This window comes from Callithrix jacchus, chromosome 17 (genome assembly GCF_049354715.1).
Source record: "Callithrix jacchus isolate 240 chromosome 17, calJac240_pri, whole genome shotgun sequence".
NCBI classification, from domain to species: Eukaryota; Metazoa; Chordata; class Mammalia; order Primates; family Cebidae; genus Callithrix; species Callithrix jacchus.
Window position 1 is genome coordinate 17651762 of NC_133518.1, and position 26652 is coordinate 17678413.

General features: G+C 37.9%; 1 protein-coding gene across 8 annotated transcripts in view; it reads left to right on the plus strand.

The window, feature by feature from the left end:
• MECOM (MDS1 and EVI1 complex locus) overlaps window positions 1-26652 on the plus strand; it is a 584109-nt gene that overhangs the window by 277160 nt on the left and 280297 nt on the right. For 5 of the 8 annotated variants that reach the window (XM_008983493.5, XM_002759402.6, XM_008983496.4 and 2 more), the window contains exon 2: window positions 5343-5680. In XM_008983493.5, coding sequence (XP_008981741.1) covers window positions 5343-5680 — 338 coding nt within the window. Of the gene's footprint in view, window positions 1-5342; window positions 5681-26652 lie in introns of those variants that run through there. The other 3 variants (XM_078353873.1, XM_054246980.2, XM_078353885.1) reach the window with 1 other exon arrangement.

Sequence of the window (26652 nt, forward strand, 5' to 3'; positions counted from 1 at the left end):
TGCAGTGAACCGAGATTGCACCATTGCACTGCAGCCTGGGTAACAAAGAGCAAAACTGTTGTCAGGGGGGAAAGGCATAGTAATAAATAGCAGTATAATTGGTAGAAGTGTAAAGCTATACACTTTCTGAAAAGCAATCTGTCAGTACCCACTAAGTTTTCTTATAGGAATCTAACCTAAGGAAATTGAAATGGATGAAAATAAAAATTTATATTAAGGAATGTTCATTTTCATGATATTTATGCTATCAGAAAATTAGAAGCAACATACATTTCATGGAAGTAGTTTGGATATTGTGGATTCATGTAATGGAATATTATGCAGCAATTAAATGTGGTTTTAGAAAATAGTAAAGGATTGTTCATAGTAAACTATAATCAAGTGAAAAAGCCAAAAACCAAACTATTCGCACAGTATAGCTATATAAAAAAGCCATAGCTACAAAATTGTGTAGCTACAATTTTGATAAAGAAACTTTAAAACATATCTTTAAAGATCAAAAAGCAAGTTGTCTAAGAGTCAAAGGGAGGACTGGTTTTGGACACCCAGCTAGTCTCAGCTGACTTTGGATATATTGACTATGAGGTCCTACATCTGTAAATTGGAAGCTTATTCTTATCATCATTTTCTCACTGGATTGTTGTGAGCATTAAAAGGAGAAAATGGGGATACATCTATGGAAGTTACTATTATTGGTATTGTTTCTGCAATTCTCTTTGAATATTCTGATATGTTTTCAAAATGGAAGAATACTTCTCAAGTGGAAGCCTATGGTAGTTATTCGAAGACACATATAAATACATATAATCTAATCAAAGTGTGGGTCTCTGAGGAAATTAGAATACTTAAAACTTGAATTGAAGAGGTTGATTTCCATGAGCAATATCCCAAGTCATGTGTCTCAAATCCAACAATATGCTTGTCTTTCTTTCCTCCCTCAGTTAATGACATGCCTAAAGGATGCATGGAGCAAATTACAGTAGCAGACAGCTCAGCTCCAACAAGTTACAAGGGTTATTTATCTTTATGGGACCACTGATATATATGGCACTTCTTACCTGATGCTTACCTATTGTAAATGTGCCCAGTCTGTCAATGTGATATCTGAGAAATGCTTTAATTAACTATAGTTATAGCCGATGGAAAGGATCTACCAATTTTCCCCCAATAACAGAGATTTAATGGGGATATGATAATTGAAGTAATTTGTCATTTAGATGAAATGTTTTAGCAGCTTTTTGTATAGTTCTTGAGTAAGGTATATGGAGGCATTAGTCTATTTTGGTTTATGCAAATATTCAATGTGGTATGATAAACTGCATTTGCTGTTGAAAATTTCATAATGCTAGATTACATTGAAATATTGTTGCATGTTTTGACATGTAAAACTCAGCAGTTTAACATTGGCACTTTTGTCACCACTGCTTTTTTTATATTTAATTAGGATGATACTAAATTAAAAGTGGCTTGAAAACAAATCACCTGCACTTGCTTATATGTTTAGTGCTTGCATATGGATGAATAGGACCATGAGTTTTTCTTGTGGATTCGCTTAAGCTAGATAAGTTGTTCTTTAGGTTTAATTATACATGTTTTTTCATTGTAAGCAGAATTGCATTCAGACTTTAAATTCAAATTCTTCTGTGCAGCAGCCTGGGCACACATGTGTATTTTGTCTCCACAGGAACTGAAATCTAAATGCACTCATTTAGGATTATGCATTGGGAGAGTTTGCGGGTAACTCAGAGGTCATGGGATAAGCTATGCCAGTGGGAGGGCACAGATGGGTTTGTCTCGATCTTTTTTTTTTTTTTTTGGAGACAGAATCTCACTCTGTCACTCAGGCTGGAGTGCGATAGCATGACCTTGGCTCACTGCAACCTCTGCCTCCCAGGCTCAAGCAATTCTCGTGTCTCAGCCTCCAGAGTGGCTGGAACTACAGGCATGCACTACCATGCCTAGCTAATTTTTTGTATTTTTAGTAGAGATGGGTTTTGTCGTGTTGCCCAGGCTGGTCTCAAACTCTTAAGCTCAGACAGTCTGCCTGCCTTGGCCTCCCAAGGTGCTAGGATTACAGGCATGAACCACCACGCCCAGCCTCTATTCTGTTGTACAGATCACTTTCAGGGAACTGAAAGTGTGATGGATTTGACTCTTTGAGGAAGTGGGAGAAATGTAACTGACCTTTAATAGATAATTGCTGGAGGAATGTTGTTCTATTTATTTCAGTGCCTTTTGTTTTCCTACTGCTTACATGGACACATTTATAGAGTACACAATGTTTTTCAATTTATATTTCTCAAGAAAAACAAAATTCTAGCAATGGGGGAGGAATCTCTTTGAGAATGTGTAAAATAACTTTGCATTTGCAGTAGTCAATTGTTACAGTTCTGAAGAGATTCTTTTATAGGTTTTGACCTATACTAAGACCATTAGTGAGCTTTTAAATATTAGGTTAGAGTGTAAAATCTCCCTGAAAGACAAAATTAGATGGACTTTAATTTTTGGACCTTAAAGTATACTTCTCTGGTAATCTTTATTTGAATAATTATTAAAATTGTTTCCTTTGATGTTCAGTTGGAGAAAAGTTGGTAATTCATCATGTTCTATTTCTATAGGTTTGAAAGCACTTTTTAGGATCCAAAGTTTCCTATATTTGGTAAAAATGTATTGACTTGGATTCATAGTTTAATAAAATTATATGTTAGATTACTTATATATTTAACAAGTGTGCATTAAACACCTATATGCAGATCACTTAGATAATTCTGGAAAAGCGAGAGTCCTAATGTCTCCTATCATGGGCCTGTTTCCTAGTTGGAAATAAAACATACACAATAAACCCTAAGCAGCAATACATGGTATCTGATTGCCAAACTGAGGGACAAAACTATGTAATAATTCAAGAAAGGGGATACTGGTATTAAATGGGATGGTGATGGGACCAGCTGGAAGTTGACCCAGGAGGATGACTAGAAGTTTGTTGGGCAGAGGAGCAGAGAGAGGAGTGCCAGGCAGGAAGAACTGAAGAAGAAATGCTCACTGAGCTCAGAAGAGAATAATAAGCATACTCTAGGTCGGGGGTTCCTTCAGAGGAGTGTTGCGAATCATATGGAAAGCAAGAATGGTTTCAAAATGATAGAGATTTTAATCCAAGCCTAAGAGGTTTATAATTTACCTGCAGACACTGGCAGTTATTGAAGGCTTTCAAACAGGAAAATAGGTCTCCCAGGAAGGTAAACTCAGTGTTAAACAGGCTCAGGGTTGATGGATAGTGGAAAGAAACTGAAGGTTGAGACCCATTTAAAGGACTATGAAAATATTTAGATGTGAAAATGTGGATTGAAAGAGTTGGATGAAGGTTAGAATCTTGCAAGAATGTATAGTATTTAGTGACTGAACAGTTTGGAAGACGAAGGAGAGAAGATGACTAAGTTATTTTAAAGCCTCAAACATAGATAATTATGGGAAAGATAGTATTCATAGTAGAAAGAGGAAAGTGAACAAGAGAATCAATTTGAGGGCAGATGATAACGTACAAGATTTTGGACATGCTGAACTTGAACGATAATGAGCTCGTGTGTTGAGAACCGACGTCCCATAGGTATAAGGTTGGGTTCTGGAGTTCAGGTACATGCTTGGTTTAAATGGCATTATATCAATGTTTGACCAGGAACCAAGCACCTCATTAAACAATACCTTTGCATGTACTATCACTTTACACTTCACAGAATTTTAAGAGACAGGAATCATTACTTGATGGGCAATTGCTATTGAGTGTTATAGTTTGTTACAATGATGAATATGAGAAGGATTTAGGCCTGGAAGTCAGGTCTTCTACCTTCTAGCCCAATAAGCTTCTAGAGGACTTTAATTCATAGCACTGCAGGGTTGGTAGGATCTTAAAGGTCACATAGTTTAATCAACAACTTGGTGCTGAAATGCGTCCACATCATCCTTAACTCGTGGGTATCCAGGCTGTAGTAGAACGATGATCATGGAACTGGAGGCAACCCATTTACCTTCTTTTTTTGAGGGCAGCTTTCACTCTGTTGCCAGCGTAGAGTGCAGTGACACAATCATAACTCGTTGCAGCCTTCTAGAGCTCAAGCAGTCCTCCCCCTCAGCCTCCCAAGAGGCTGGGATAACAGGTGCACACCACCATACTCAGCTAATTTTTCAAATTCTTAACCTTTGACTACCTCTGATTGAAATATCTTTGTAATTTTCACCTGATTTTCTTAGTGCTTTCCTTGCAGTTCTATGAATCAAACAAATTGGGTATGACTTTCCATTTGTAATCCTAGCAGACAAGAAACATGTATTCATTGACTTTAAGACAAACGAAATCCCCCTTGGCTGGTTTCGTACAATCCCCATACAAGTGTCATAGAGGTCTTAAGGTCTCACATGGTCCACTTGTTTACTTCAAGTGTGGGGCTGTGCTGCTCTGGGGGTCCTTAGGGCCTCAGGGCTCAGTGCCTGGATTCCTACTCAACCCTGCTATCCCCCAAAGGTCTTGCCCACCTCCCCAGGTGCTGCTTCGTAAAGATGGGCAGTGCCCCATACAAAGGGTTTCTGATCTCCATTGTGTCTCAGTCTGGAGGAAATTCTCTGTCTTTCTGGTGCACCTCAGGGCACCCCTCCTCTCCCTTTTCCCTCTGGAAAATTTACCTAATTTCTTTAACAATTTTAGCTTTTACAAATATCCAGTAAAATATCCTTTTACTGGCTTCAGGTAACTTTAACTTTCTGCTCTGCAGAAGTTACCAACGCAAGGAAATACCAAGGGCTTGGGGACGTGTTCAAAATTGGAAAGGAAAAACAGAGAAGGAAGACACACGAATTAATATTCTAATAAATAACTCTGCCACACACATTTAAGCCTTGTTGCACATGGCAGCCTTTGGAATCTTTGATGATTTTCCTACCATTATTCTAAGATAACATTGCATGACACAACTTTCCAATAAATTTTGGAATCCTGTCAGCTCCCAATTTGGGGTGGTTTGGGGCTTATAGTTACACACATGCTTACTTCTTGTCTGTACTTCAGTCAGAACAATAATGAAGTTGCTGATTGTTTTCCAGATGGATAATGAATTGAACTAGTCCATGCAAGTATTGACAATTGAGGATTAGTTCATTTGATTTATGGATTCACCACAGATAAACCACAGAGGCCATAATCTCTAGCCTCTCCCTGGCCTGTGAATAATGAAGATTTTAATGAAGGCACCTATTTAGCCTTCAAAGAACAACAACATAATAAGGTGGCTACCCATGTGGAATTTTGTCTCTTTAATATCAAAGAAATTTATGAAATTCTTATTTATTCACAGATAATGAGTGTGTATATGCCATCTACCCTGAAATACCTTTGGAAGAAATGCCAGATGCAGACGGAGTAGCCAGCACTCCCTCCCTCAATATTCAAGAGCCATGCTCACCTGCCACATCCAGTGAAGCCTTCACTCCAAAGGAGGGCTCTCCTTACAAAGCCCCCATCTACATCCCTGATGATATCCCAATTCCTGCTGAGTTTGAACTTCGAGAGTCAAATATGCCTGGAGCAGGACTAGGAATATGGACCAAAAGGAAGATCGAAGTAGGTGAAAAGTTTGGGCCTTATGTGGGAGAGCAGAGATCAAACCTGAAAGATCCTAGTTATGGATGGGAGGTAAGAACATATTTTGAGTTAACACATTTATATATTGCAGCTGTGTAAGAAGAGATTAATTGTTTAAGCAGCCAAAAAATAAGCAAATTCTATTTGTTACAATATGTTTTCAATAGAGTCTTTAAGAATAAACTTCCTTTACAATCTCACTTCTCAATGGAAACAATATATTGATTAAAGGTATGGCATGATAGGAGGGAACCCAACCTAATATTTTGGTCAAAGAATAGTATTGACTTGAAAAACTACTAAAGGAAGAAGATATGATTTTATAGTTAATGCTTGGAAGCATTGGCTGTGACCATATGGAGCATGTGGGATTATCAGATAGACATAATCATATGACATGTTTATTGTATTTTATCTTTTTTGGGGGGTGGGAGTTGGAGGATTGGAGGAAAACATTTGTTTTTCCTATTTTGTGACTATGAGTTAAATTGGTTTTATTTTCATTTTGTGCTATGTTCTTCTAATATATTTTGCCTCTCTTTTGATGACCTGCTTTAATTATACATGCTTCCAGGATGTCAGCACTGTACTCATCACTGAATTATGTTATGGTTCTTTATATTCAAATGATTTAATGAGTAATTTGTGCGTTAAAACAGTGGCACAAAATGGTTATGAAATTAGTCACTCATTTCAGCCGTATTTTTCATAAAATCCATTTGGCAACATCTAATAATTAAAAGTTTTAGTCTGATTTTAAAAATCTAAATTAATCTTATTTCAAGAAAGACAACTATCTTACACTTCTGAGTGTAAGTTTTATACAGGTTCAGTAGATATGCACACTTTCCATTGATTGCTGTAACTTGAAAATTTTTGTGCTTGAATCATTATAATTTCTAGAAAATCTCGTCTCTATCTGAAAAACTTGTAGACAGTTTCCGCAGGGGTAAAACATTTTTTGGAGATGTGATTGACCTTTGGTTTCATAGCATTTCAGTAGACAGAAATCAGATAAACTAGATTTATTTTGGTATGTTCCCTTAATATTTATGATCATTAATAGAATATCTGGTTAGCTTTAAATAGAAATGAATATTCAGTGCCTTCAGGACTTAATTTCAACTTTTTGTCCTCTTGCTTTATAAGTATGCTCTTGTGAAATCTGTTCAAAATGCTATAATAAAAGCAATTCTTGTTCAAATTCTGAAATGCAAGAAGTTAGGATCTGGCTTTGACATGATTCAAGTGAGAAATCCTTCCTTAGTTTCATTATTAACCGTAGCCCCAGTAAAGCTGAGGTTTAGCTGCATTGCCTTGAGACACGTGTACTGATAAGAGAGTTTTTAAAAATCACTGTAGCATTAACTGATATGTGAGTTGAATACATTTTAAACCAAATGCGCACAAACTTTACGTCATTATTGTTCACCTTAAAATAATGGCTATAAACATTCTAATAATAAGTAACTCATTAAACTTTTATTACAAAATCTCGAGAGTTAAACAACAAGTACAGTACTCATCAAGATTATCCAGAAGCCTTGGAATAAACCACAGCTTAATAATGGAATCATTTTGCAATTACAGGCTTGTTACATGCAGGACTGTGCCTCTTTAAACATAATACCTATGGATAGGGGGATGAAACTGAGGAAAATTCTGCATTTGGAGGAAATTTAAAATTAATTATTTTTTTCTCCTTGGAGTAAAATGTCTTCAACATATACACTGGCAAATATTTACCTTGAGAAATGTAAAATGATTCTTTTCATTATTTCAGAACTGAGTTGTTTTTATTGCTTGGAATTCAAGACACCTTTATAAAATAGTTCCTGACTTTTTGGCTGAAGATCACGTATTCCCTTTCTCCTCTTTCTCCTTCAAGAATTCAGTTGATGGCCAATTCAGTAGTTTTTTTCCCATCATTTTAATGATTACCCTTCCTTTTGAGAATGTGGCTTTTCTACTCTTTAGGTATTATGAACAAAACCACAAGAAATGACTTTTCGTAATTTCAGCCAACTTGTTTTCCGTAGAGGAGCAGTTGAGTTCTTGATTCTTCCTAGCCTTTTTCTTTTTCTTTTTTTCCCCCAAATCTTACCTAGTTAATACAAAACCCAATCATGATTAGCAAAGGCACTTTCTCAATGGCATCTCACCACACCCCTGCAGGTCGACTTTCAATTGTTCCCATGTCATCTTTTCTCAATTCTAGCTGGTTTTCCTATTTGATTAGAGATAATTGTGATTAACTAGTGTGACCTCTCCTTTTGATATGCCTTCATTTTGGGAAAAAAGAAAAAACCTCTTAGGCATCTTTCCAAATAAATACACATAGAGAAAATCCATGTTAGCCAACAATTACTGAGGGACTATCGTGCATCAGATTCTGCACTAAATGTTCCCCCAACAGAAACTCAACCTATCATAACTGAACAAATGATTGCTGTCTCTAGTAGGACCCTTGCTCTTTTCTTCCTGCAAAGCTCCCCTTCTTGTATATTTCCTGTTGTAATAAATTCCATTGCCATCTATCCAGTTGTTCAGGCCAAAAAATATGTCATCTTGACACATCTCTCTCCCATATCAACCATTCAACTATGCCTAATTTATGGTTTCCATATTCTATTAAGCCCCCATTTTTTGTTTTGTTTTGTTTTGTTTTGAGATGGAGTCTCGCTCTGTCACCCAGGCTGGAGTGCAGTGGCGCAATCTCAGCTCACTGCAATGTGTGCCTCCTGGATTCAAGCAATTCTCTTGCCTCAGCCTCCCGAGTAGTTGAAACTACAGGTATGTGCTGCCACGCCCAGCTAATTTTTTGTATTTTTAGTAAAGACAGGGTTTCACCCTGTTGGCCAGGATGGTCTCCATCTTCTGACCTCGTGATCCACCCTCCTCGGTCTCCCAAAGTGCTGGGATTACAGGCGTGAGCCACCGCACCCGGCCAAGCCCCCAATCTTATATATGCTCTCTTTCTTTCTCTCTTTCCCTCCCTCCCTCCCTCCCTCCCTCCCTCCCTTCCTTCCTTCCTTCCTTCCTTCCTTCCCTCCTCTTTCTTTCTTTTATTTTTTCTTACACTTTAAGTTCTAGGATACATGTGCAGAACATGTAGGTTTGGTACATAGGTATATACATGCCATGGTGGTTTGCTGCACCCATCAGCCTATCATCTACATTAGGTATTTCTCCTCATGCTGTGCCTCCCCTAGCCACCCATGCTCAGACAGGCACCAGTGTATAACGTTCCCCTCCCTGTGTCCATGTGTTCTCATAATTCAATTCCCACTTATGGGTGAGAACATGTATTGTTTGGCTTTCTGTTCCTGTGTTAATTTGCTGAGAATGATGGTTTCCAGCTTCATCCATGTCCTTGCAAAGGACATGATCTCATCCTTTTTTGTGGCTGCATAGTATTCCATAGTGTATATGTGCCACATTTTTTTAATCTGGTCTATCATTGATGGGCATTTGGGTTGGTTCTAAGTCTTCACTATTGTGAATATTGTGCTGCAGTAAGCGGGATTGCTGGGTCAAATGGTATTTATGGTTCTAGATCCTTGAGGATTCACCACACTGTCTTGCACAATGGTTGAACTAATTTACAGTCCCACCAATAGTGTAAAGGCATTCCTGTTTCTTCACATTCTCTCCAGCATCTGTTGTTTCTTGACTTTTTAAGGATTGTATTCTAACTGGTGTGAGATGGCATCTCATTGGGGTTTAGATTTGCATTTTCATGATATTAATTCTTCCTATCCATGAGCATGAAATATTTTTCCATTTGTTTACGCCCTCTCTTATTTCCTCCAGCGGTGTTTGTAGTTTTTTTTTTTTGAGACAGAGTTTCGCTCTTGTTACCCAGGCTGGAGTGAAATGGTGCGATCTTGGCTCACTGCAACCTCCGCCTCCTGAGCTCAAGCAATTCTCCTGCCCCAGCCTCCTGAGTGCCTGGGATTACAGGCGCGCGCCACCATGCCCAGCTAATTTTTGTATTTTTAGTAGAGACAGGGTTTCACCATGTTGACCAGAGGATGGTCTTGATCTCTTGACCTCGTGATCCACCTGCCTCGGCCTCCCAAAGGGCTGGGATTATAGGCTTGAGCCACCGCACCCGGCCTGTAGTTCTTTTTGAAGAGGTCCTTCACATCCCTTACAAATTGTATTCCTAGATATTTATTTTCTTTGTAGCAATTGTGAATGGGAGTTTACTCATGATTTGGTTCTCTCTTTGTCTATTATTGGTGTATAGGAATGCTTGTGATTTTTGCACATTGATTTTGTATCCTGAGAATTTGCTGAAGTTGCTTATCAGCTTAAGGAGACTTTGGGCTGAGACAATGGGGTTTTCTACATATACAATCATGTCATCTGCAAACAGAGACCATTTGACTTCCTCTTTTCCTATTTGAATGCACTTTATTTCTTTCTCTTGATTGATTGCCCTGGCCAGAACTTCCAGTACTGTGTTGAATAGGAGTGGTGAGAGAGGGCATCCTTGTCTTGCACCAGTTTTCAAAGGGAATGCTTCCAGTTTTTGCTCATTCAGTATGATATTGGCTGTGGGTATGTCAGAAACAGCTCTTATTATTTTGAGATACATTCCACTGGTCATTACATAAATGCAAATCTGATCTCAAACTCCTTTCCTCAAGTGATCCTCCTACCTTGGCTTCCCAACGTGCTGGGATGACAAGTGTGAGCCATTATGCCCAGTCCCATGTTCTTTCTAATTAGAATTTAGTACTACCTAAATTTTGTCTTGCCAAGAAAGATTGCTCCACTTACTAAAGATGAGGGTTTTCTTCTAAAGATGGCCATTATGTGACAACATGGGAACTGCACACAGAGCAGTGGAAAGCAGGCTTCTGGAGTGAACTTCCTGGGCTGAAAACACTGAAACATTGTGTAGTATCCAGATTATTTATGTAGCTTCTCTATCAAGGCAAGAGTTCTTGAGAGCTTGCAAAGCTATATTCTTCTAGTGCAATGTCTTGATTATGTTTTATACATTTTTTTAATCCCTGTGACACTATTCTGAAAATAGAACCATTAATTGAAATAAGCAGACTGTATTAGTCAGCTTGGGCTGCCATAACAAAATACCATAAACTGGGTGGCTTAAGCAGTAGAACTTATATTCACACAATTCTGAAGGCTAGAGGTCCAAGATCAAGGTTCCAGCTGCTTTAGTTTCTGGTGAGAGCCCTCCTCTAGGCTTGCAGACAGCTGTCTTCTCATTGCATACTCATATAGCCTTTCTTTGGTGTTCATAAGCAGAGAGAGGGTTGAGGTGGGTGGGGGGAGGGGGGAGAGAAAGAGAGAGAGAGGGAGAGAGAGAGGCAGGGAGGGAGGGAGAAAGAGAGAACAAGCTTCTGGTATCTCTCCTTATTAATATAAGGGCACTAATCCTATTGGATTGGGGACCCACTCTTGTGACCTTATTTAACCTTAATTACATCCTAATGGCCTTATCTCCAAATGTAGTCCTAATGGGGATTAGGGCTTCAACATGTCGATTTTAGGAGGACACACACATTCAGTCTATAACAACATTTAACAAATAATTGTTCAATAAATGAATGAATGAATGATTAGATAAATGAAAGAATGAATGGATGAATATAGGATTAAGCAACTCTGAAAGAGGAGACAAGGAATGAGAGCTGAAGTAGTCCATGGAAAAATCTAGAATCTGAAATTTAGACATGTGTAATCCAGTCTTGCCTCTGTCATTAACTGTATGATTCTAGGGAAACTACTCAAACTGATTGGTCCCTGCTTTTATTTGGTCAATGGATCAATAATAACTGCCTCATGATACCCTGTTTTCCATGATATGATTTTTATGCATTCTGTCCCTCTAGCAAAATAACACATGAATATTTATGCCTACTCTGTACCTACAAAAATAAAAACTTAAGAAAACCGTGCCACATCATTAGTTGTTATATAATCAGAATTGAGTAGAGAAATATGGTAGTCTCTTCAAAGAAGGTAAAAGAGAAAGATCAAAGGTAACATTGGAAGTAGAGGCTATCCTTCTGAACTTCATTTAAGTAATTAAATAATTTGACGTATTTCCCAAGTATGGTACTTTGAGAAATTCTTTGTTAATATGTTAGAGAAATAGGATGCTTTTGAAAATAAAATTTACATATCAAAATATATGGTTTGGTAAACATAAGCTATCGATACCAGAAGCATCACTTGTATGATTTTCTCTGAAGCCAGTATTTATCCAACAAAGAGAAACTTTAAAAATAATATTAGAGTTTGGCAGCAATTGCTACCTCACAATGCACGTGACTTCTTCTCTCCAACAAAAAGATCTTTAAAGACTTGGAGTGTGCTTGTCTAAAGGACTTGGGAATAATTAGTGATAGAAAGCTTTTTCTTAGGTTATGAACTTTAGAATTACTGATTCAGAATTACTGAGTGGAAAATACTTTTTAAAAATTCTGTTGGTTCAAGACAAGGTTTTTCTCACGTTTCCTTCTAAAGATGGCCACAGTGTAATAACATGGTAACTGCATGCGGAGCAGTGAGAAGCAGGCTTTTTCTGGAGTGAGACTTCCTGGGTTCAGATCCTCCTCAGGGCTCCTGTGGGCTTGAGTTATTTGGAAAATTTTACTTAATTATCTGCCCCCTGTTTATTTACATTTCACATAGGAATAATAATTGTATCCAACCAATTAGAGTTGTTGTAAGGGTAAAATGTGACCTTGTGTGTTAGGAGCTTAGCACAGTGGTGGTAGAAGAACCCAATAAATGTTAACAAGACAGCAGCAGCAGCAGCTTGGCTAAAATGCAGGTCTCGCATAGGGTTACTAGATAGGGAAAATGCCAATCATTACATTTTATTGATTGATTTTAATAAATTATTGCTCCTTCTCCAATTTCTTGTTTCCTCGAAATTTGGTTATCTCTGGATGGTCTAATTATTTGACTCTGGGTTTGTTTGAAATGGAAGCACTGACTCTTTCCTAACTAACAATGAAAATGAGGATTCAGGAGAGATCACAAGCTTCTTTTACACCAAAGAACAATTTAGGTGGCGTAGTTTTTAATAGTCTGAGATAGGCCATTGAAAAAAGGAAGACGTTTTACTTCTTTAAAATATTGCCATGTAGCACATTTTCTTTGCCTATCTTCGTTATCATTCGCCATTGCAAAACTCTGCAAGTAAAAGTCAGCTGATGATGCACCCATTATGTGCCAGACCCAGCACTGTGCTCATTTCACCCAGAATTGCTCCACATTAGTTTAATCAGCTAAAATACCAGATGTGAACTTAGCTTTTCTTCTTTCAAACATATATACACGTACACATAGAAAATAATGACATGAGTAGAGAGTGAATTTCTCTTATGTTATGTCAAATAGGTAGAAAGGAATGGTGGAAAGAGATTATACTGGAGTCAGAAATTCATTAAATAATTTTGAAGCAATGCTTGGGCAATACATTATGTTCCAGTAATGTAATCCTAAAATGTGATATTACAATGAAGATATGCTTCCTTGTATATTTTAAAAATAAATATTTGTCATACTTCTAAGTTTGATTTTGGATTCTCCAGTAACACCTTACATATTCAAACAGGCAATCTATGTTAACTAAGACATGAATAGTCGTTAAAATGACAGAAACAACAACGTTGCCCTTTAAAGATACCTAACAACTGTGGTCAGTCAGGAGGCTGACATATAAGGTGTGCTTGGCAACGAAGAAGAATGAAATCATTTGAGATTTTAGAGATATGTGACAGAATTTTTGTGTTTGTTTTAGTTTTTATTTTTTGGCTTCATTGAGGTATAACTGGAAAATAATAATTGTATACATTCAAGGTGGACAATGTGATGTTTTGATATACCTATACATTGTAAAATAATTACCACAATCAAGCTAATTAAGATATCCATTACCTCGGTAGTTACCTTAGTTACCTTTGTGTGTGTGTGTGTGTGTGTGTGTGTGTAGTGAAACACTTAAGATCTACTACTCCTTTAGCAAATTTAGTGTATACAATACATTATTATTAACTATAATCACAATGCTGTACATTAGATCTCCAGAATTGATTCATCTGATAAGTGCCAATTTGTACCCTTTAAGCAGCACCTCCCATTTCCCCTACCTCCTGGTCCTTGGGAACAGCCATTCTACTCTGTTTCTGTCAGTTTTTACTTTAGATTCCACATATAAGTGCAATCATGCGGTGTTTTCTTTTTGTGTTTGGCTTATTTCGCTTAGCATAGTATCCTCCAGGTTTGTCCACATTGTCTCAAATGGCAGGATTTTCTTCTCTTAAAAGGCTAAATCATGTTCCATTGTGTGTATATCACATTTTAAAATCATCTATCCATCACACTCAGGTTGTTTCTGCATTTTGGCCATTGTTGATAGTGTTGCAATCAATGACCATGTGAGTGCAGATGTCTCTTTGAGATGGTGATTTTATTTACTTTTGAAATATACACAGAAGTGTGATTGCTGGATCATAAGGTAGTTGTATTTTTAATTATCTGAGAACTCTCTATACTGTATTCCCTAATGGCTATACCAGTTTAAATTCCTACCAACAGTGTATAAATAGCCCCTTGTCTCCACATCTTTGTCAATACTTTTTATTTTTTGACTGTTTGAAAACAGTCATTGTAACAGGTGAGAGGTGTTATCTCATTGTGGTTTTTTGAATTTGCATTTCCATGATGATTAGTGATATTTGGCATCATTTCATATACTTGTTAGCTATTGTATGTCTTCTTTGAAAAAAACATATATTCAGGTCCTTTGTCCATTTTAAAATTGAGTTATTTTATTATTAATGTTTTTTGCTATTGAGTTGTATGAGTTCCTTATATATTTTTGGAAATTGGTTCCTTAGCAGATATATGGTTTGCAAATATTTTCTCCCATTCCGTAGGCTTTCTTTTTCTTTTGTTGATTGTTTCCTTTGCTTTGCAGAAACTTTTTAGTTAGATGTAGTCCCACTTGTTTATTTTTGCTTTTGTTGCCTGTGCTTTTGGGGTCATATTTAAAAAATATTATTGCCAAGACCAATGTCATGGAGTCTTTCTCCTGTATTTTTCTCTATAAGTTTTATGGTTTCAGGTTGTATGTTTACATCTTTAGTCCAGTTTGAGTTTTTTTTTTGTATGTTGTATGATAAGAATACAATTTTATTTTTTGGAGTTAGATATCCAGTTTTCTTAGCACCATTTATGGAAGAGACTATCTTTTCCCCATAGTGTGCTGTTGGCACCTTTCTTGAGGATTAGTTGGTTGTATATGTGTGGGTTTATCTCTCAGCTTTCTTTTCTGTTCCATTGGTCTATGTGTATGTTTTTATGCCAGTTGTACTAGATGTCTTTGAATAACAATATTTCTCCCCTGGGTCTCTTTAGGTCTGCTTGGGCACAAAATGAATTTTGACTGGTGTGGCATTGATTTCAGGGAAAACATTTAGTTTATTTACAAGAAAGCAAGTGCGCTTGACAAATTGCATGCTCTTAGAGCTAGATAACTAAGAGGTGAAGACCTTTGTCTTACTAATTTTAAAATGAGTTAATTCCTAAAGAGAACAAACAGTACCAGTTATCCAAAGGGTTGTCTTTGATGTGTAGTTAAGAAAGAGAAATGTAATATAATAATAAATGTGTATTACTATAAAAGCCTACATTATGAAGTATTTATTAAGTTTTTGCAATATTTTAAAAATAGTAAATATAGTGTGGATATTCAATTTTAGCTTGTGAGGAATTAAAAACAGATAAAATGTCAAGAGAAGTGAGGATTAATTAATGGGACCCCTAAGTTTGATTGTCATTTGTGCCCAAGGAAATATTATAGATTCTCTTAGAATATAATGAAATCAAAAAAGAGGGCTGAGTGAAGTGGCTCATGCCTGTAATTCTAGCACTTTGGGTGGCTGAGGTGGGAGAATCAATTGAGCCCAAGAGTTTGAGACCAGCCTGGGTGACATAGTGAGACCCCATCTTTTAAAAAAACATTACAAAAATTAGCCTGCATAGTGGCACATACATGTAGCCCCAGTTACTTGGGAAACAAGGCAGGAAGATTGCTTGAACCCAGGAGGTCAAGGATGCAGTGACCCATATTCATACTACTGCATTCCAGCCTGGACAACAGAGAAAGACCCTGTCTCAAAAAAAAAAAAAAAAAAAAAAAAAGGGGGGTGGGGCTGCAATCTAGTTTATAGACATTTCTCCTCCAGAAGCACCATGGACTATCTCGGGTTTTGACCTGGACTCAGGAGGGACCTTGTTTCTTGTGGAAAGGTCAACTGTCCCCTTTCCTCCATTCACATTTGCTCTGTCAGTACCATGAGGCTTGCTCGCCTGATTCTTTCTTCTATGAAAGGTGTCAAAGAAATCCAGCATGTCTACTCCTCTTATGGCTGTTTGAACAACCTCTGGAACTTCCAAAGTGTAGTTGGTGATGTGGGCAAGTCTGAGACCCGAATTTAAGAAAGATTCCTCTTCTGTTTTGTTCTGTCTGCCTTGGTGATCAACCAGAATTTGATGTGAATCCATCGGTTTTCAAAGGAATGTTAGGTGATTTTCTTCCAGTTAGGAAACCTCATATAAATTATTTATTACAAAATAAACCCAAATGAAGTTTCTTTCTTATTATTAACCCCCATACTAGCATAATTATTGCTTCCCTCTCTAGCCGGTGAGTCAATAGCAAAACTTACAATAAAATATTCAGCAAAGAACATCTTTTAATAGTTTTGACAGTTAGCTCTAGGATTTGGCACTTCCAGGGACAGAGATTCTTTATAATGCTTCAATATTCTAGAATACTTGATTGAGCCACTGCATCAGAATATTCTATTCTCTATGCCTTTTCCTTGAGGATAAATTAAGAAGCAGTGAGAAGCAACAGGAAATAACCAATTCAAATCTATCTTAGGCTAGGCATTGTTTCAGCTTCTTTGCTCCCTCGTTTGTTCAGTTTGTTCCAATAATAAGTAGGTGGGATGAAGAAATGGGGAATGGGAGGGAAACTGTACACTATTCCATCTGAATGATAAATAAAAATCTTTATTAACGTAGCATCTTAACATCTCAAAGTTTATTTACATTGATAGAATCATACAATCATTTTGATAAAATGCTTCTTTTTATACATAATTCTGTCCAAGGTAGTGATTTTTAAAATGAATTACTCTTTCAGCTATAGGCAAATTCAGTAAATAAATACTATCCTCACTTTTGCCCTAAAACATTTTTTGGTCTTTCATGATGTAACCGAAACTGAAGGTTGGTAAAATATTGAGTGCTTTTTAAGATTATTTTTGGCATATTCATTAGTAGAATTGTCACACTAAAAAAATCACAAACAGCAAGAATTGGTCAACTCTCAGGACAAAGAATAATATAAAAAGATATGTGCAAATGGACACAAAAAGCTGCCTCTTTAAAGTTGATGTTCATAAAGTATATTCGTAAAGCATGAGAAATTTGACAGTACCTTTGTTTAAAAAAGATATTTGCTTGTACTGGTGGACGATAAAGCAAACATTACAAAGAAACAGCTTATCTCACAGGGGTGCTCCACGGTATAGTGTGAGCCGGGTCCACACTACCTAAGGAGAGCTCAGCGATAGCTTCTCAGAGGGAAACACATGCCCAGGAACAAGACACAGTGTGCAGAACAATTAAAAGTCAATTGTGTTAGTGTTGGCCGTGCCACCCACTGCCAATAGACTACTTGCAGATCCAGCCCCATCACATGTGAGCATTGATTCCACAGCTTTCAGATCTGACTTGCATTCCAGCAGTAGAGGCTGCTGAAGACACAGAAAATAACTTTTGTACTTCTTGACCAAAGAAACTCAGCCATAGAATGTCACCTGATACAGAAACAATGTGTCTGCAACCCACGCTGTACAATTTTGTATACCATCCCTTACAACACAGACAGGCAAATACACATGCTTTCTTGCTTTTAAATATTAATCATTTTAGAATCTACCAGTACTGTACTTGATACCTGCTGCTTTCTTTAGGTAAGCATATAAATCTGGGTGCTTTACAGTTATACCTTGGCAGTAACCACAGAAAACTTGTTTAAAACCCAGCAACTTCAGCCCCCCCACCGCCACACACACTTAAAAAACAAACCACATCTTTCCAGAAACAGCACGGGGGAATTCCACGTATAATGTTATGCAAAACTTAAATCTCTCTCCCTGTATACGTCTGCAGTTCACTTTCTTAGTCTTCCAGTATCTCACACATCCAGCAGGTGCTGCTTGCGGACTCTCTCCTCTCAAAATTCTCACTCTTCTCATAATCCAGCCCTCTGCCTATTTTTTCAGTCATACAGATAAATTTATTCAATAAAGTCTTTTTTTATTGCATTTTAGGTTTTGGGTACATGTGCAGAACATGCAAGACAGTTGCGTAGGTACACACATGGCAGTGTGTTTTGCTGCCTTCCTCCCCTTTACCCACATTTGGCATTTCTCCCCAGGCTGTCCCTCCCCTCAATATAGCCTTTTTCTAGTCTCTGGATTACCCAGCATCTGGATTTGGCTAGTGAAGGAGGACCTAAGAGTTGATTCAGGAAGACTCCTTCCTTCTGTGGGCACAGTGGGCAGAGGATAATGATTAAATTAACCTCTGCTCTGAAATATCTTTTGTTCTTGCCATGCCTATACTTAGGGCTTTCCTTATTCATAGAAGATGTGTGTGCATATACAGCTCATGTCACAGACCCCTGGGAGGTGGACGCTTTGGGCTTCCTACCAACTGGCCGACTGTTATTTTCCTCTGACACTGCAGCTGACCCCACAGGCTTCCCAGGTGTGCGTGGAATGGCAGTGAACGTTCAACTGGTTGGCAGCCACAGGTGTGCATGATTTGTTTTTTCTGTTTTTTATTGTTTAGATTCTTCTGGTAGGAATTCAGCAGGTGTGTGATGCCAGCATAGAATCTCCACCCTGGCACAGAGGCCAGCTGCCCTCAAAAAAAGGTATTTCTTGTTGGTCTCGCAATACTACTGGCCTGAATCCCTGTTTTCCTGGAAGCCTCACCCAAGGGCAAGACTGACTAACCAATGAATTAGGATAAACTCATTGCAGATGAGCATGAAGTGATTTTTCAGATGAGTATGAGTCTCCTTACATGAATGTGCTATATATATAGGAGCAGGTTACCTGGCTTTGATTTCAAGGTTTTTTTCCTAGTTTGAGGTGGTATTATTTCAATTATAGGGATGTAGAAAATCCTGGACCTGGTTTTCAAAGGGATAAAAGCTATCCTAGAGTGCTGTTGTTGCCACATAAATTTCTGCTCATTTGATAGAGACTAAACAATAGGAGCACAGATGGAGAGTGCTCCTGTGTGGGGTTCTTCCATCTTCCTGGAATCTCCCTGGGAAGTCACCAATCCTGGGACCCAACCAGTCCACTATAGGGCACGGTAAACATGAAGGCTGTTCCTGACCTCATCTAGCCTTAGTGAAGGGTGGGGAGAGATTAGCTTAAGTAACACTGTTTTTGAGAGAACCAGAGAGCTAGAGAAGGAAAGCAATTGCTGTCAGTCTAAATCAGCAGTGTAGGACTGAAGCCAGCTAACCTTTTCCTGTCCTCTCTCTCCCTAACCTCACTAAGGCTTCTCCGGCTAGGTCGTGCCATCTGAAGAAACAGATCCTTGATAGATAAATATCTAAAGAGATGGATACACCTGAGATTATTCAGTTTTCCTTTGTTGCAGACCCTTTCCCACTTTTTCTCTAGAGTGTCACCTGGAGTTTATTTGATGTTGTTTTTACTTGCACACACATTTACTTGCATGGGTCAGTATTTAGGGGGCAGGGAGGCCACATAGTGATTTTCCCCCTGGACTCCTGCACCTCTTTGAATATAGGCACTGGTGAGGAATGAGTCAGGGATATTGCCCAGAACACACCCGTATAGTATGGATATTAAATAGAAATACAGAAGCTTGATGCCATTTTGCCTTCATCTCCAAAAGTAAATATAAGTGCTAATTCCCTTAGGTAATACAAATGTACCACAATGCCATGGTGACTCATGTCAGAGGAACATTTGTTCCAAAGGGCAGCAGATGGGATCTATAAATCATACTTGGGGAAAGGGGGTGTCACATGTGAGTATCAGATAGTCAGTAGACTAGTCTCTGTGCCTGCATCTTAACTTTTACAATGCAGATACGTATTTTAAAATGCATTTGATCTAGAGTCACTAGCTGAAGAGAATTGACTATACTGGTATGGGGAAGTAAAGATTAAACATCATATGAACTGTTAAAATCATTTTTACATCTGTTATTCTTTTTGCAATGGTATTTCATGTTTGTCTTTAGCTGTTGCTGATACATTAATTAGAGCATCCCTTAAGAATATAGTTCTTCTATAGTAACAAATAAATAAGATAAAACCCTTACCTTTGAGCCCCAAGATTGGGAAGGGTCAGTTGTGTGCCTCACACTTGCCTAGAGCTTACTTTATATCCAAATCATTAACTCCTTTAAGTGATGAGGAGAGCTAAAAATAGATTTGTTGCCCAATGGATGATACTCAAGAAGAAAAGGAATTATCATTATGTTTAATAAGAAAACTGACAAGCAATCATAATTCTTTCCATTAAGTAAATATGTTATAAAAATTTATTATGAAATGACACATTATGCGAGCCAGGAATCAAAGATGACATCCTTGCATTAAATACAGTAGATGCCATTAAGGAAAACAGTCAATATGTCACTAAGCCATGGCCTGTAAAAATTAAATTGATTTGGTAAATGTAAGTAAGATAGATCTGTTTGCTTTCATCATCAATTTTGAGTGGGTGAACAGGTGATGTCACCAACCTGGGAGCGATAAAGATGCAGGACCATCTGGAAAGGCAGGTGATGAATGGGCAACTGCTTTTGGATAGTGACAGTGCTGTGGTACTTTGTCACTTGGGATGCAGTACTTAATAACTTTTCAATACCATCATAATAAATTTCACTGCCTTATTAATATAGAAATGGTGAGTTATTACCATGATGGCGAGTGTAAATAACTGGAGATGCAGCCGTCAAAAGCTGATTGTTCAGGCATGTTTCTTTAAGCAACACAGTTGACTCGTGATAATCAACCTATGTCTATACCAGCAGAGTTTATTGCACTTGTCAAAGGAAAAAGTAGTATTATTCAAAATTATATGAAGCTGTAATAAACAAGTTTAATATATTATCAGACTTTTCCTGTAAGTTTCCAAACATGAGGCAGTAAATCATTTTTAATAATGTCTTTTCATGTAAAATAATGTCCTTATGCAGTAATAATGTCCTTTCTTAACTATTAACAAAACAGTCGACTTCTTTGTATGTGTCTGAAAGGGTATTTTTATTTATACTTTTCAATCATTGGAACTCTGTGGAATGAAACCCTTTTGCAAATAAAGAGCTAAGGCAGGAACCTTAGAACATTTCATTAACAAGCTCAAAAGTTGCTGAGTACAGGCCATGTCACACGTTCCCATTTTAATTGAACAGATGTACTTAAGAGTAAACCACAGCAAACGCAATACAGACAAAATTATAAACACGTGTCACTAAGAAGCAGGCAGGAAAGAGCCTCTGATGAGCATCTGTGTGGATTTTATGAAGCCAAAGACCACCACTTCATAAGTTTGTCACTGATGTCTCCAGTTTAATGAGGAGAAACAAAATATGTAGATAGGTGTAAGTTGAAGATGAATTACTAGATCAATCACTTAGCACCATTCAGAGTGTCTGCCATTGTGCGGTGGGAAAATAATGAGATTTGGGGTGCTGTTCCCATTTACACACCAAGTGTTCAGTCTGGGGGTGGAATATGGAAAACTTCCTCTTTCATGTCGCTGTGCTCTTTATATGGTTTTTTGGCCAGGCTGACTTTTAATTCTGACATTGTCTTTCAGGCTGCAGTCTGCTAGCCTCTTAAATGAAATGCCTCTCCACCATTTCTATTACTGCTGAAAAGAGAGCCAGCAGTCTATTAACAGGCAATAAAGTTCAGGAAGCCCAGGACTCATTTCTTGGGTCAGAGGTGAAAATTGCATACTAAATGAAACAAAGGTGTGCCTTGATCGCTCCAGAAGCAGCACCAGAAAGAGCACACGTGTTGTTAGCCAGAAGTCTCCCACTTAAAGGGAAAGGAATAATTGTAATAATGTTGGCCGATGGAGTTAAGTACTCAGTTGAGGGAAATTATATCAATCTGACAAATATAGCCTTCACAGGAGATAAAGCCTCTAATGACCTTAAATGCATATATTTATCATTTAATTCAACAAGCCTATTCCCTTGGGCTTTGGACCAACTACATTTCCCCTAAAGTTTAGAAATTTTTTACTAGCCCAGAGAATAATGGCCATTTGTCAGAGAGTTTCAAAGCTAAACACAGTTGGAAGCAAAGGACAGGAGGGAAAAAAATGGCTAATAGAGACTTTCCACCTCAGAGAATATTAATATGAAGTTTTGTTGATGCATGAGCTGCAGTATTTTGTGGCTAAACAGTAGGTGGCACACAGGGTGGTGAAGAAATGGAGAAATTTTAATCTAAGTGATTTTCATCTGATTTCATTAACTTCTGAATATGTCATCAGTGTACACAGCACATTAATTTGCAAAAAATAGGAACGCTAAATAGTCATGAAATGTGCTAGTTACATGCGGAAAAATCAAAAAGATCCCACAGAAATGGAAGCAAAAGGTCTAATGTTTCATCAGGTAAAGTGTGTGTGAAACAGGAAAGCCCCAAGAATAAAGGGGCCCTTGTGTATGGTGGGCTTTTCCTCACTGTTATTCTTGGTCTCAACTTGATGAAGTGTATTTGTGATATACACGAAGCACTGTGACTCTTGTGTCTCTCTTTGTGAGACTGTCCATGCCTTTGTTCTTGCTGTCAGTCAGTTGTTCTTTCTCTTGGGCAGCCACATGGGTAACCGCAGTATCTACTTGCAAATAGATTTCTGTAAAACCGTAGTATCCTGCAGGCCTTTACTGCTAGCCCCCACCCCTCTTTCCTCAACAATCTGGCCATTCATGTGGCCTAGCTCCCTCACTTGCTTCTTTGCCATATGTCTAGTGGTTTGTGTTTCAGGGAGGCTGTGTGATACACTGGAATGAACACTGGGCTGGGTGCCAGGAACCTTGAATTTTACCCAAGTCAGACCTGGGACCTTGGAAAAGTCATTTGACTTTGCCTTCTTTGACTTTGACTGAAGTTTCTTGTGGCTGTAACTCTCTGAGTCTTTGAATTCTGTCCCTCACACTTGTTCTTTAGTTCTTTTCACCGTTATGGACATGCTCTACATTGTCATGGTTTGGAGGTTTTATTTATCGTTATTGTTGAGAAAGCCCAACAACAATAATAAACAAAACCTCCAAAATCATTACTTTTAATGGGGAAACCACGATTACTTTTACACCAACCTAATATATTGGGGCATGTTGTGGTTTTTGCACCCTGAGAAGAATACAAGTTAACTCTGAATTATGTAGAAAATAGATACTTGTTTTATCATTTCTCCTGTGTGAAACTAGTGTCTAGTTGTGTTTTGTGAACCTGAAATCAAAACACCTTTGATAGGTGCATCTCCATCTGCATTTTATAATTAGCAGAGAAGGTGGCTTAAGATCAAAGCTTTGCTTTGAGAAGAAAGTTAATTGCTTAGAGAGAGAGAGAGAATTCTATTCCTAGCCATCTCTGAAAAGATAGGAGTAGGAACTGTATTCTTTCTCCGGGCATGACTTGAGTTCAGCCTCAGTATTGCATTTGGTCGTCTCAACATGGCTGCAGTGGGCTTTTCTCAACAAGGAAAGAGGCAGTATAACGAGGGACCAAGAGCAAGTGGTCCAGAGATTCATGGACTGTGTTCAAATTCTCTACCACTGGCTAGCTTTGTGACTTTAAGCAAGTATGTAACCACTTCTTGCCTCAATTTCCTCATCCTTTAAATGGTGTTAACAATAGCCTCTACCTCATAGAATTTTTGTGAAAATTAAATATGAACATTTCATTGTAAAGTATTGTGAAGAGCATAGAGCAGGGTTTGGTAAGTGGTTGAGCACTTCAGAGCAAACTGATTTTAATCATCATCATCACCATCATTCTTCCAAAGTCAAGGGTGCTCTTTTTGTCCTTGTGAAGGGAGGATTGTGGAATTGTCTTTGGGCTAGAGCTCTTTGGGTTGGCAGAGCCAGCACACCTAGAATTAAATATTGTCCCCTTTCTGAATACCACTGGGAAGTGGCCTTCACTAGACCTAACATATTTGAAACATTGATTAGTGTTTAAATGGTTCTTTTACTCAACACTTTAGTAAGTGTCCCTAAAGCATGCACAGGAGGAGGACTAGGGATTTTGGCCTGGTTTCTAATTAATTTATGTTCCTGTAGTATGGTGGAGTGGGGTTGAGAGAGGTAAGAGCTCTACATTTAAACCTTCATAAAGGGTTCTCCTTCAGCCCCAACTGCATGAAAGAAAGCTCTCTTCCAGGAGCTGCCTTTTAAGGGTTACCTCTTCTTTTACTTTTTTACTACCCCTTATTTTGGCCCCCAGAACTCCTGTGTTTTGCAAACCCTGCCTCTTCAGGCTTCAGCCAGAGTATAATCGGGCTGGTTTTCTCTAGCAGGGAGAAGTGTGACCTGGTTTAGAGAGTTAGGGGAAGATCCACAAGCTTTTATTCGGGTTCATTCTCTTCTTCAGTATGGACCGACATGGTATGTTTCAGAATAACCTAAGAGCAAATATGCCTCATTACAGCAAGTATCTTCCCAAGGCATCAGAGTCTAATCTTGAATGAATAAGGCCTACTCTGCCCATTAACAAGATGCTGACCTTGTTCCACATGAAATAACAACCCTGGCCACCTTGTGAATTTGCTTTTTTCCCCCCCAGGACCTTCTCCATCAATGGCCTATTAAGTGGGAATGGCTCTGAGTCACTGAGAATAATATCATAACTAAATATATTGCGATAAAGTGTATGGAAGTATTTCAGATAAGTGGAATACATCTAATCTTTTTGTAAACTGTCATTTATTTATTCTTAAATTTTTCTTTAATTGTGGTACCTGGTTGTCCAGTGAGTCCTATAACTTTCTGGGCAGAAATTTGGGGATTCATAGATTAAGACTCTACAGAAGGTCTATTACAGCTTCTCACATCTGAGGCTGTACTGTTCTTCATTGCCTTTGAACAGTTGTGGGAGTTTTCTTCTTAGAAATTCCAAAATATATGCCACTGGAAATGGAGGGCAAGCTGTCCAACTCACAGGATATTAGAAGGGGTATACTTGAATTATATGGTTAAAGATTTATGGCTGAAAGTAACAGTAACCCCTAGTTGAGTTTGCCTGAATGTGGGTAGAGGCTTCCTCAAGGAAGAACTTGGGTTATAGGAGGCTCTGGCTCCCCTGGAATGTCATTTTCTCCTTTCAGTTCTCTTGACCGTTAAGACTGAATGTTAATGTCTGCTAGCATCTGCAGTGTGAACTAAATTGTCACAAAACTACCACATGCTATGATTCTTTACTTACACAAACTCTGCTATATCCTAAGATCTCTCTTCATGTAGGGGCTTCCATTGAGAACAGTGTGGATTTAGTAATGCATTTAATTGGAATGTTTAATAAGAAGTTAGAGCCTTTTTTTTTAAACTTGGAAAAGGCATCAATCTTGAGAAAACCAGATGTGAATATAATTTTAACAAGAGAATTTTCACTTTCCTTGTATCTTCCAAAGCATGGAAATTCTCCTTTGAAGATGTTCATTCTATAGAATATTGTCAGCAATATAAAGGTTGAAGAATAGTTGAGTTTTACTATAAATAAGCCAGGTTAAAAATACAGAAAGTACTTGATGAAATCATGAATTGTTATGATTAAAAGTATAGAGCTCTGATATGGACCCCTGAACGTTGGTTTTTCAGGCACATTGCCAAAGGTACTATAGTGATGTGGTATATAACGTCATTTCATGATCTTCACTCAAAAGTGTTTATTTGATGCTTGATTTCTTACTCAACTACCACAAGTGATAGATAGAAACATAGATCTCTGATTGACTTTAGTTTCTGCTCCACAAATCTCTTGTGAATCTCATTGAGAATCTAAGATATAGTTGTAAAGCGTAACCGAAGAGTTTTGGTTTCTATATATAATCCAACTAAGCACCTCAGAGCGCTGATTGCCAATTACAATCCTCTAAGTTGTGTTGAGAAAACAAAACTGAGTTATTTCACCTTCAGTGTCCATGAAATAGGATGAAAGGTACTATGATCAGGTAAGGTGACACTTAAAATATTAAAACTTTTAAGTAAAGAAGGGAAAAATTATGTTATGATATGTGCTATAGACATAAGTGAACATGACTGTTTTTAAACCAAATTCTGGTAGAATAGAGTTAGTACAGTTGATATGAGGCTGGAGGATTAGTTAGTTCCAGCTGAGAAAAAGAGATGAAAAAGAAGTACTAATTGCCACAGTAGGATGTTAGAATTCATTACCCACACTGGTAAGGGTTAAAGATTGAGCGTAAAGGAGATAGTATTTCTACCATCAGCTGTTCCTTACCAAGAGCTGTGGATTTGCCTGTTATCCTTTTGAAAACTACTTATGTTTTTAACTTTATTATAACTCTTATAAGTTTATTCAATTATCCTGGAAAACTTTATCTATATTTACTCTCTCATGCATTAAATAGTACCTGTTAATTTTCATGTAGGCCCTAAATTCTTCCTCCCTAGGAGGCCCTTAAGCTTAGCAGTGTAGGAAGGAGAGACTGCCTTTGGGACAGTTTTCTTTTTGTCTGCTTGTCCTAGGGCTCAAAACCCTTCTACCATCTTGGTCTTCTGTTCTATAAAAAGAAAAGGTGATTTTCTATGGCTCTGAAGAAGGCATATAGTTCTTGATGTAATAAGCTGGCTCCCAATACAGTGTTTAAAAGAAGGCCACTCACAGGTAGATTACAAAAATGTCACAAGAAAATGAT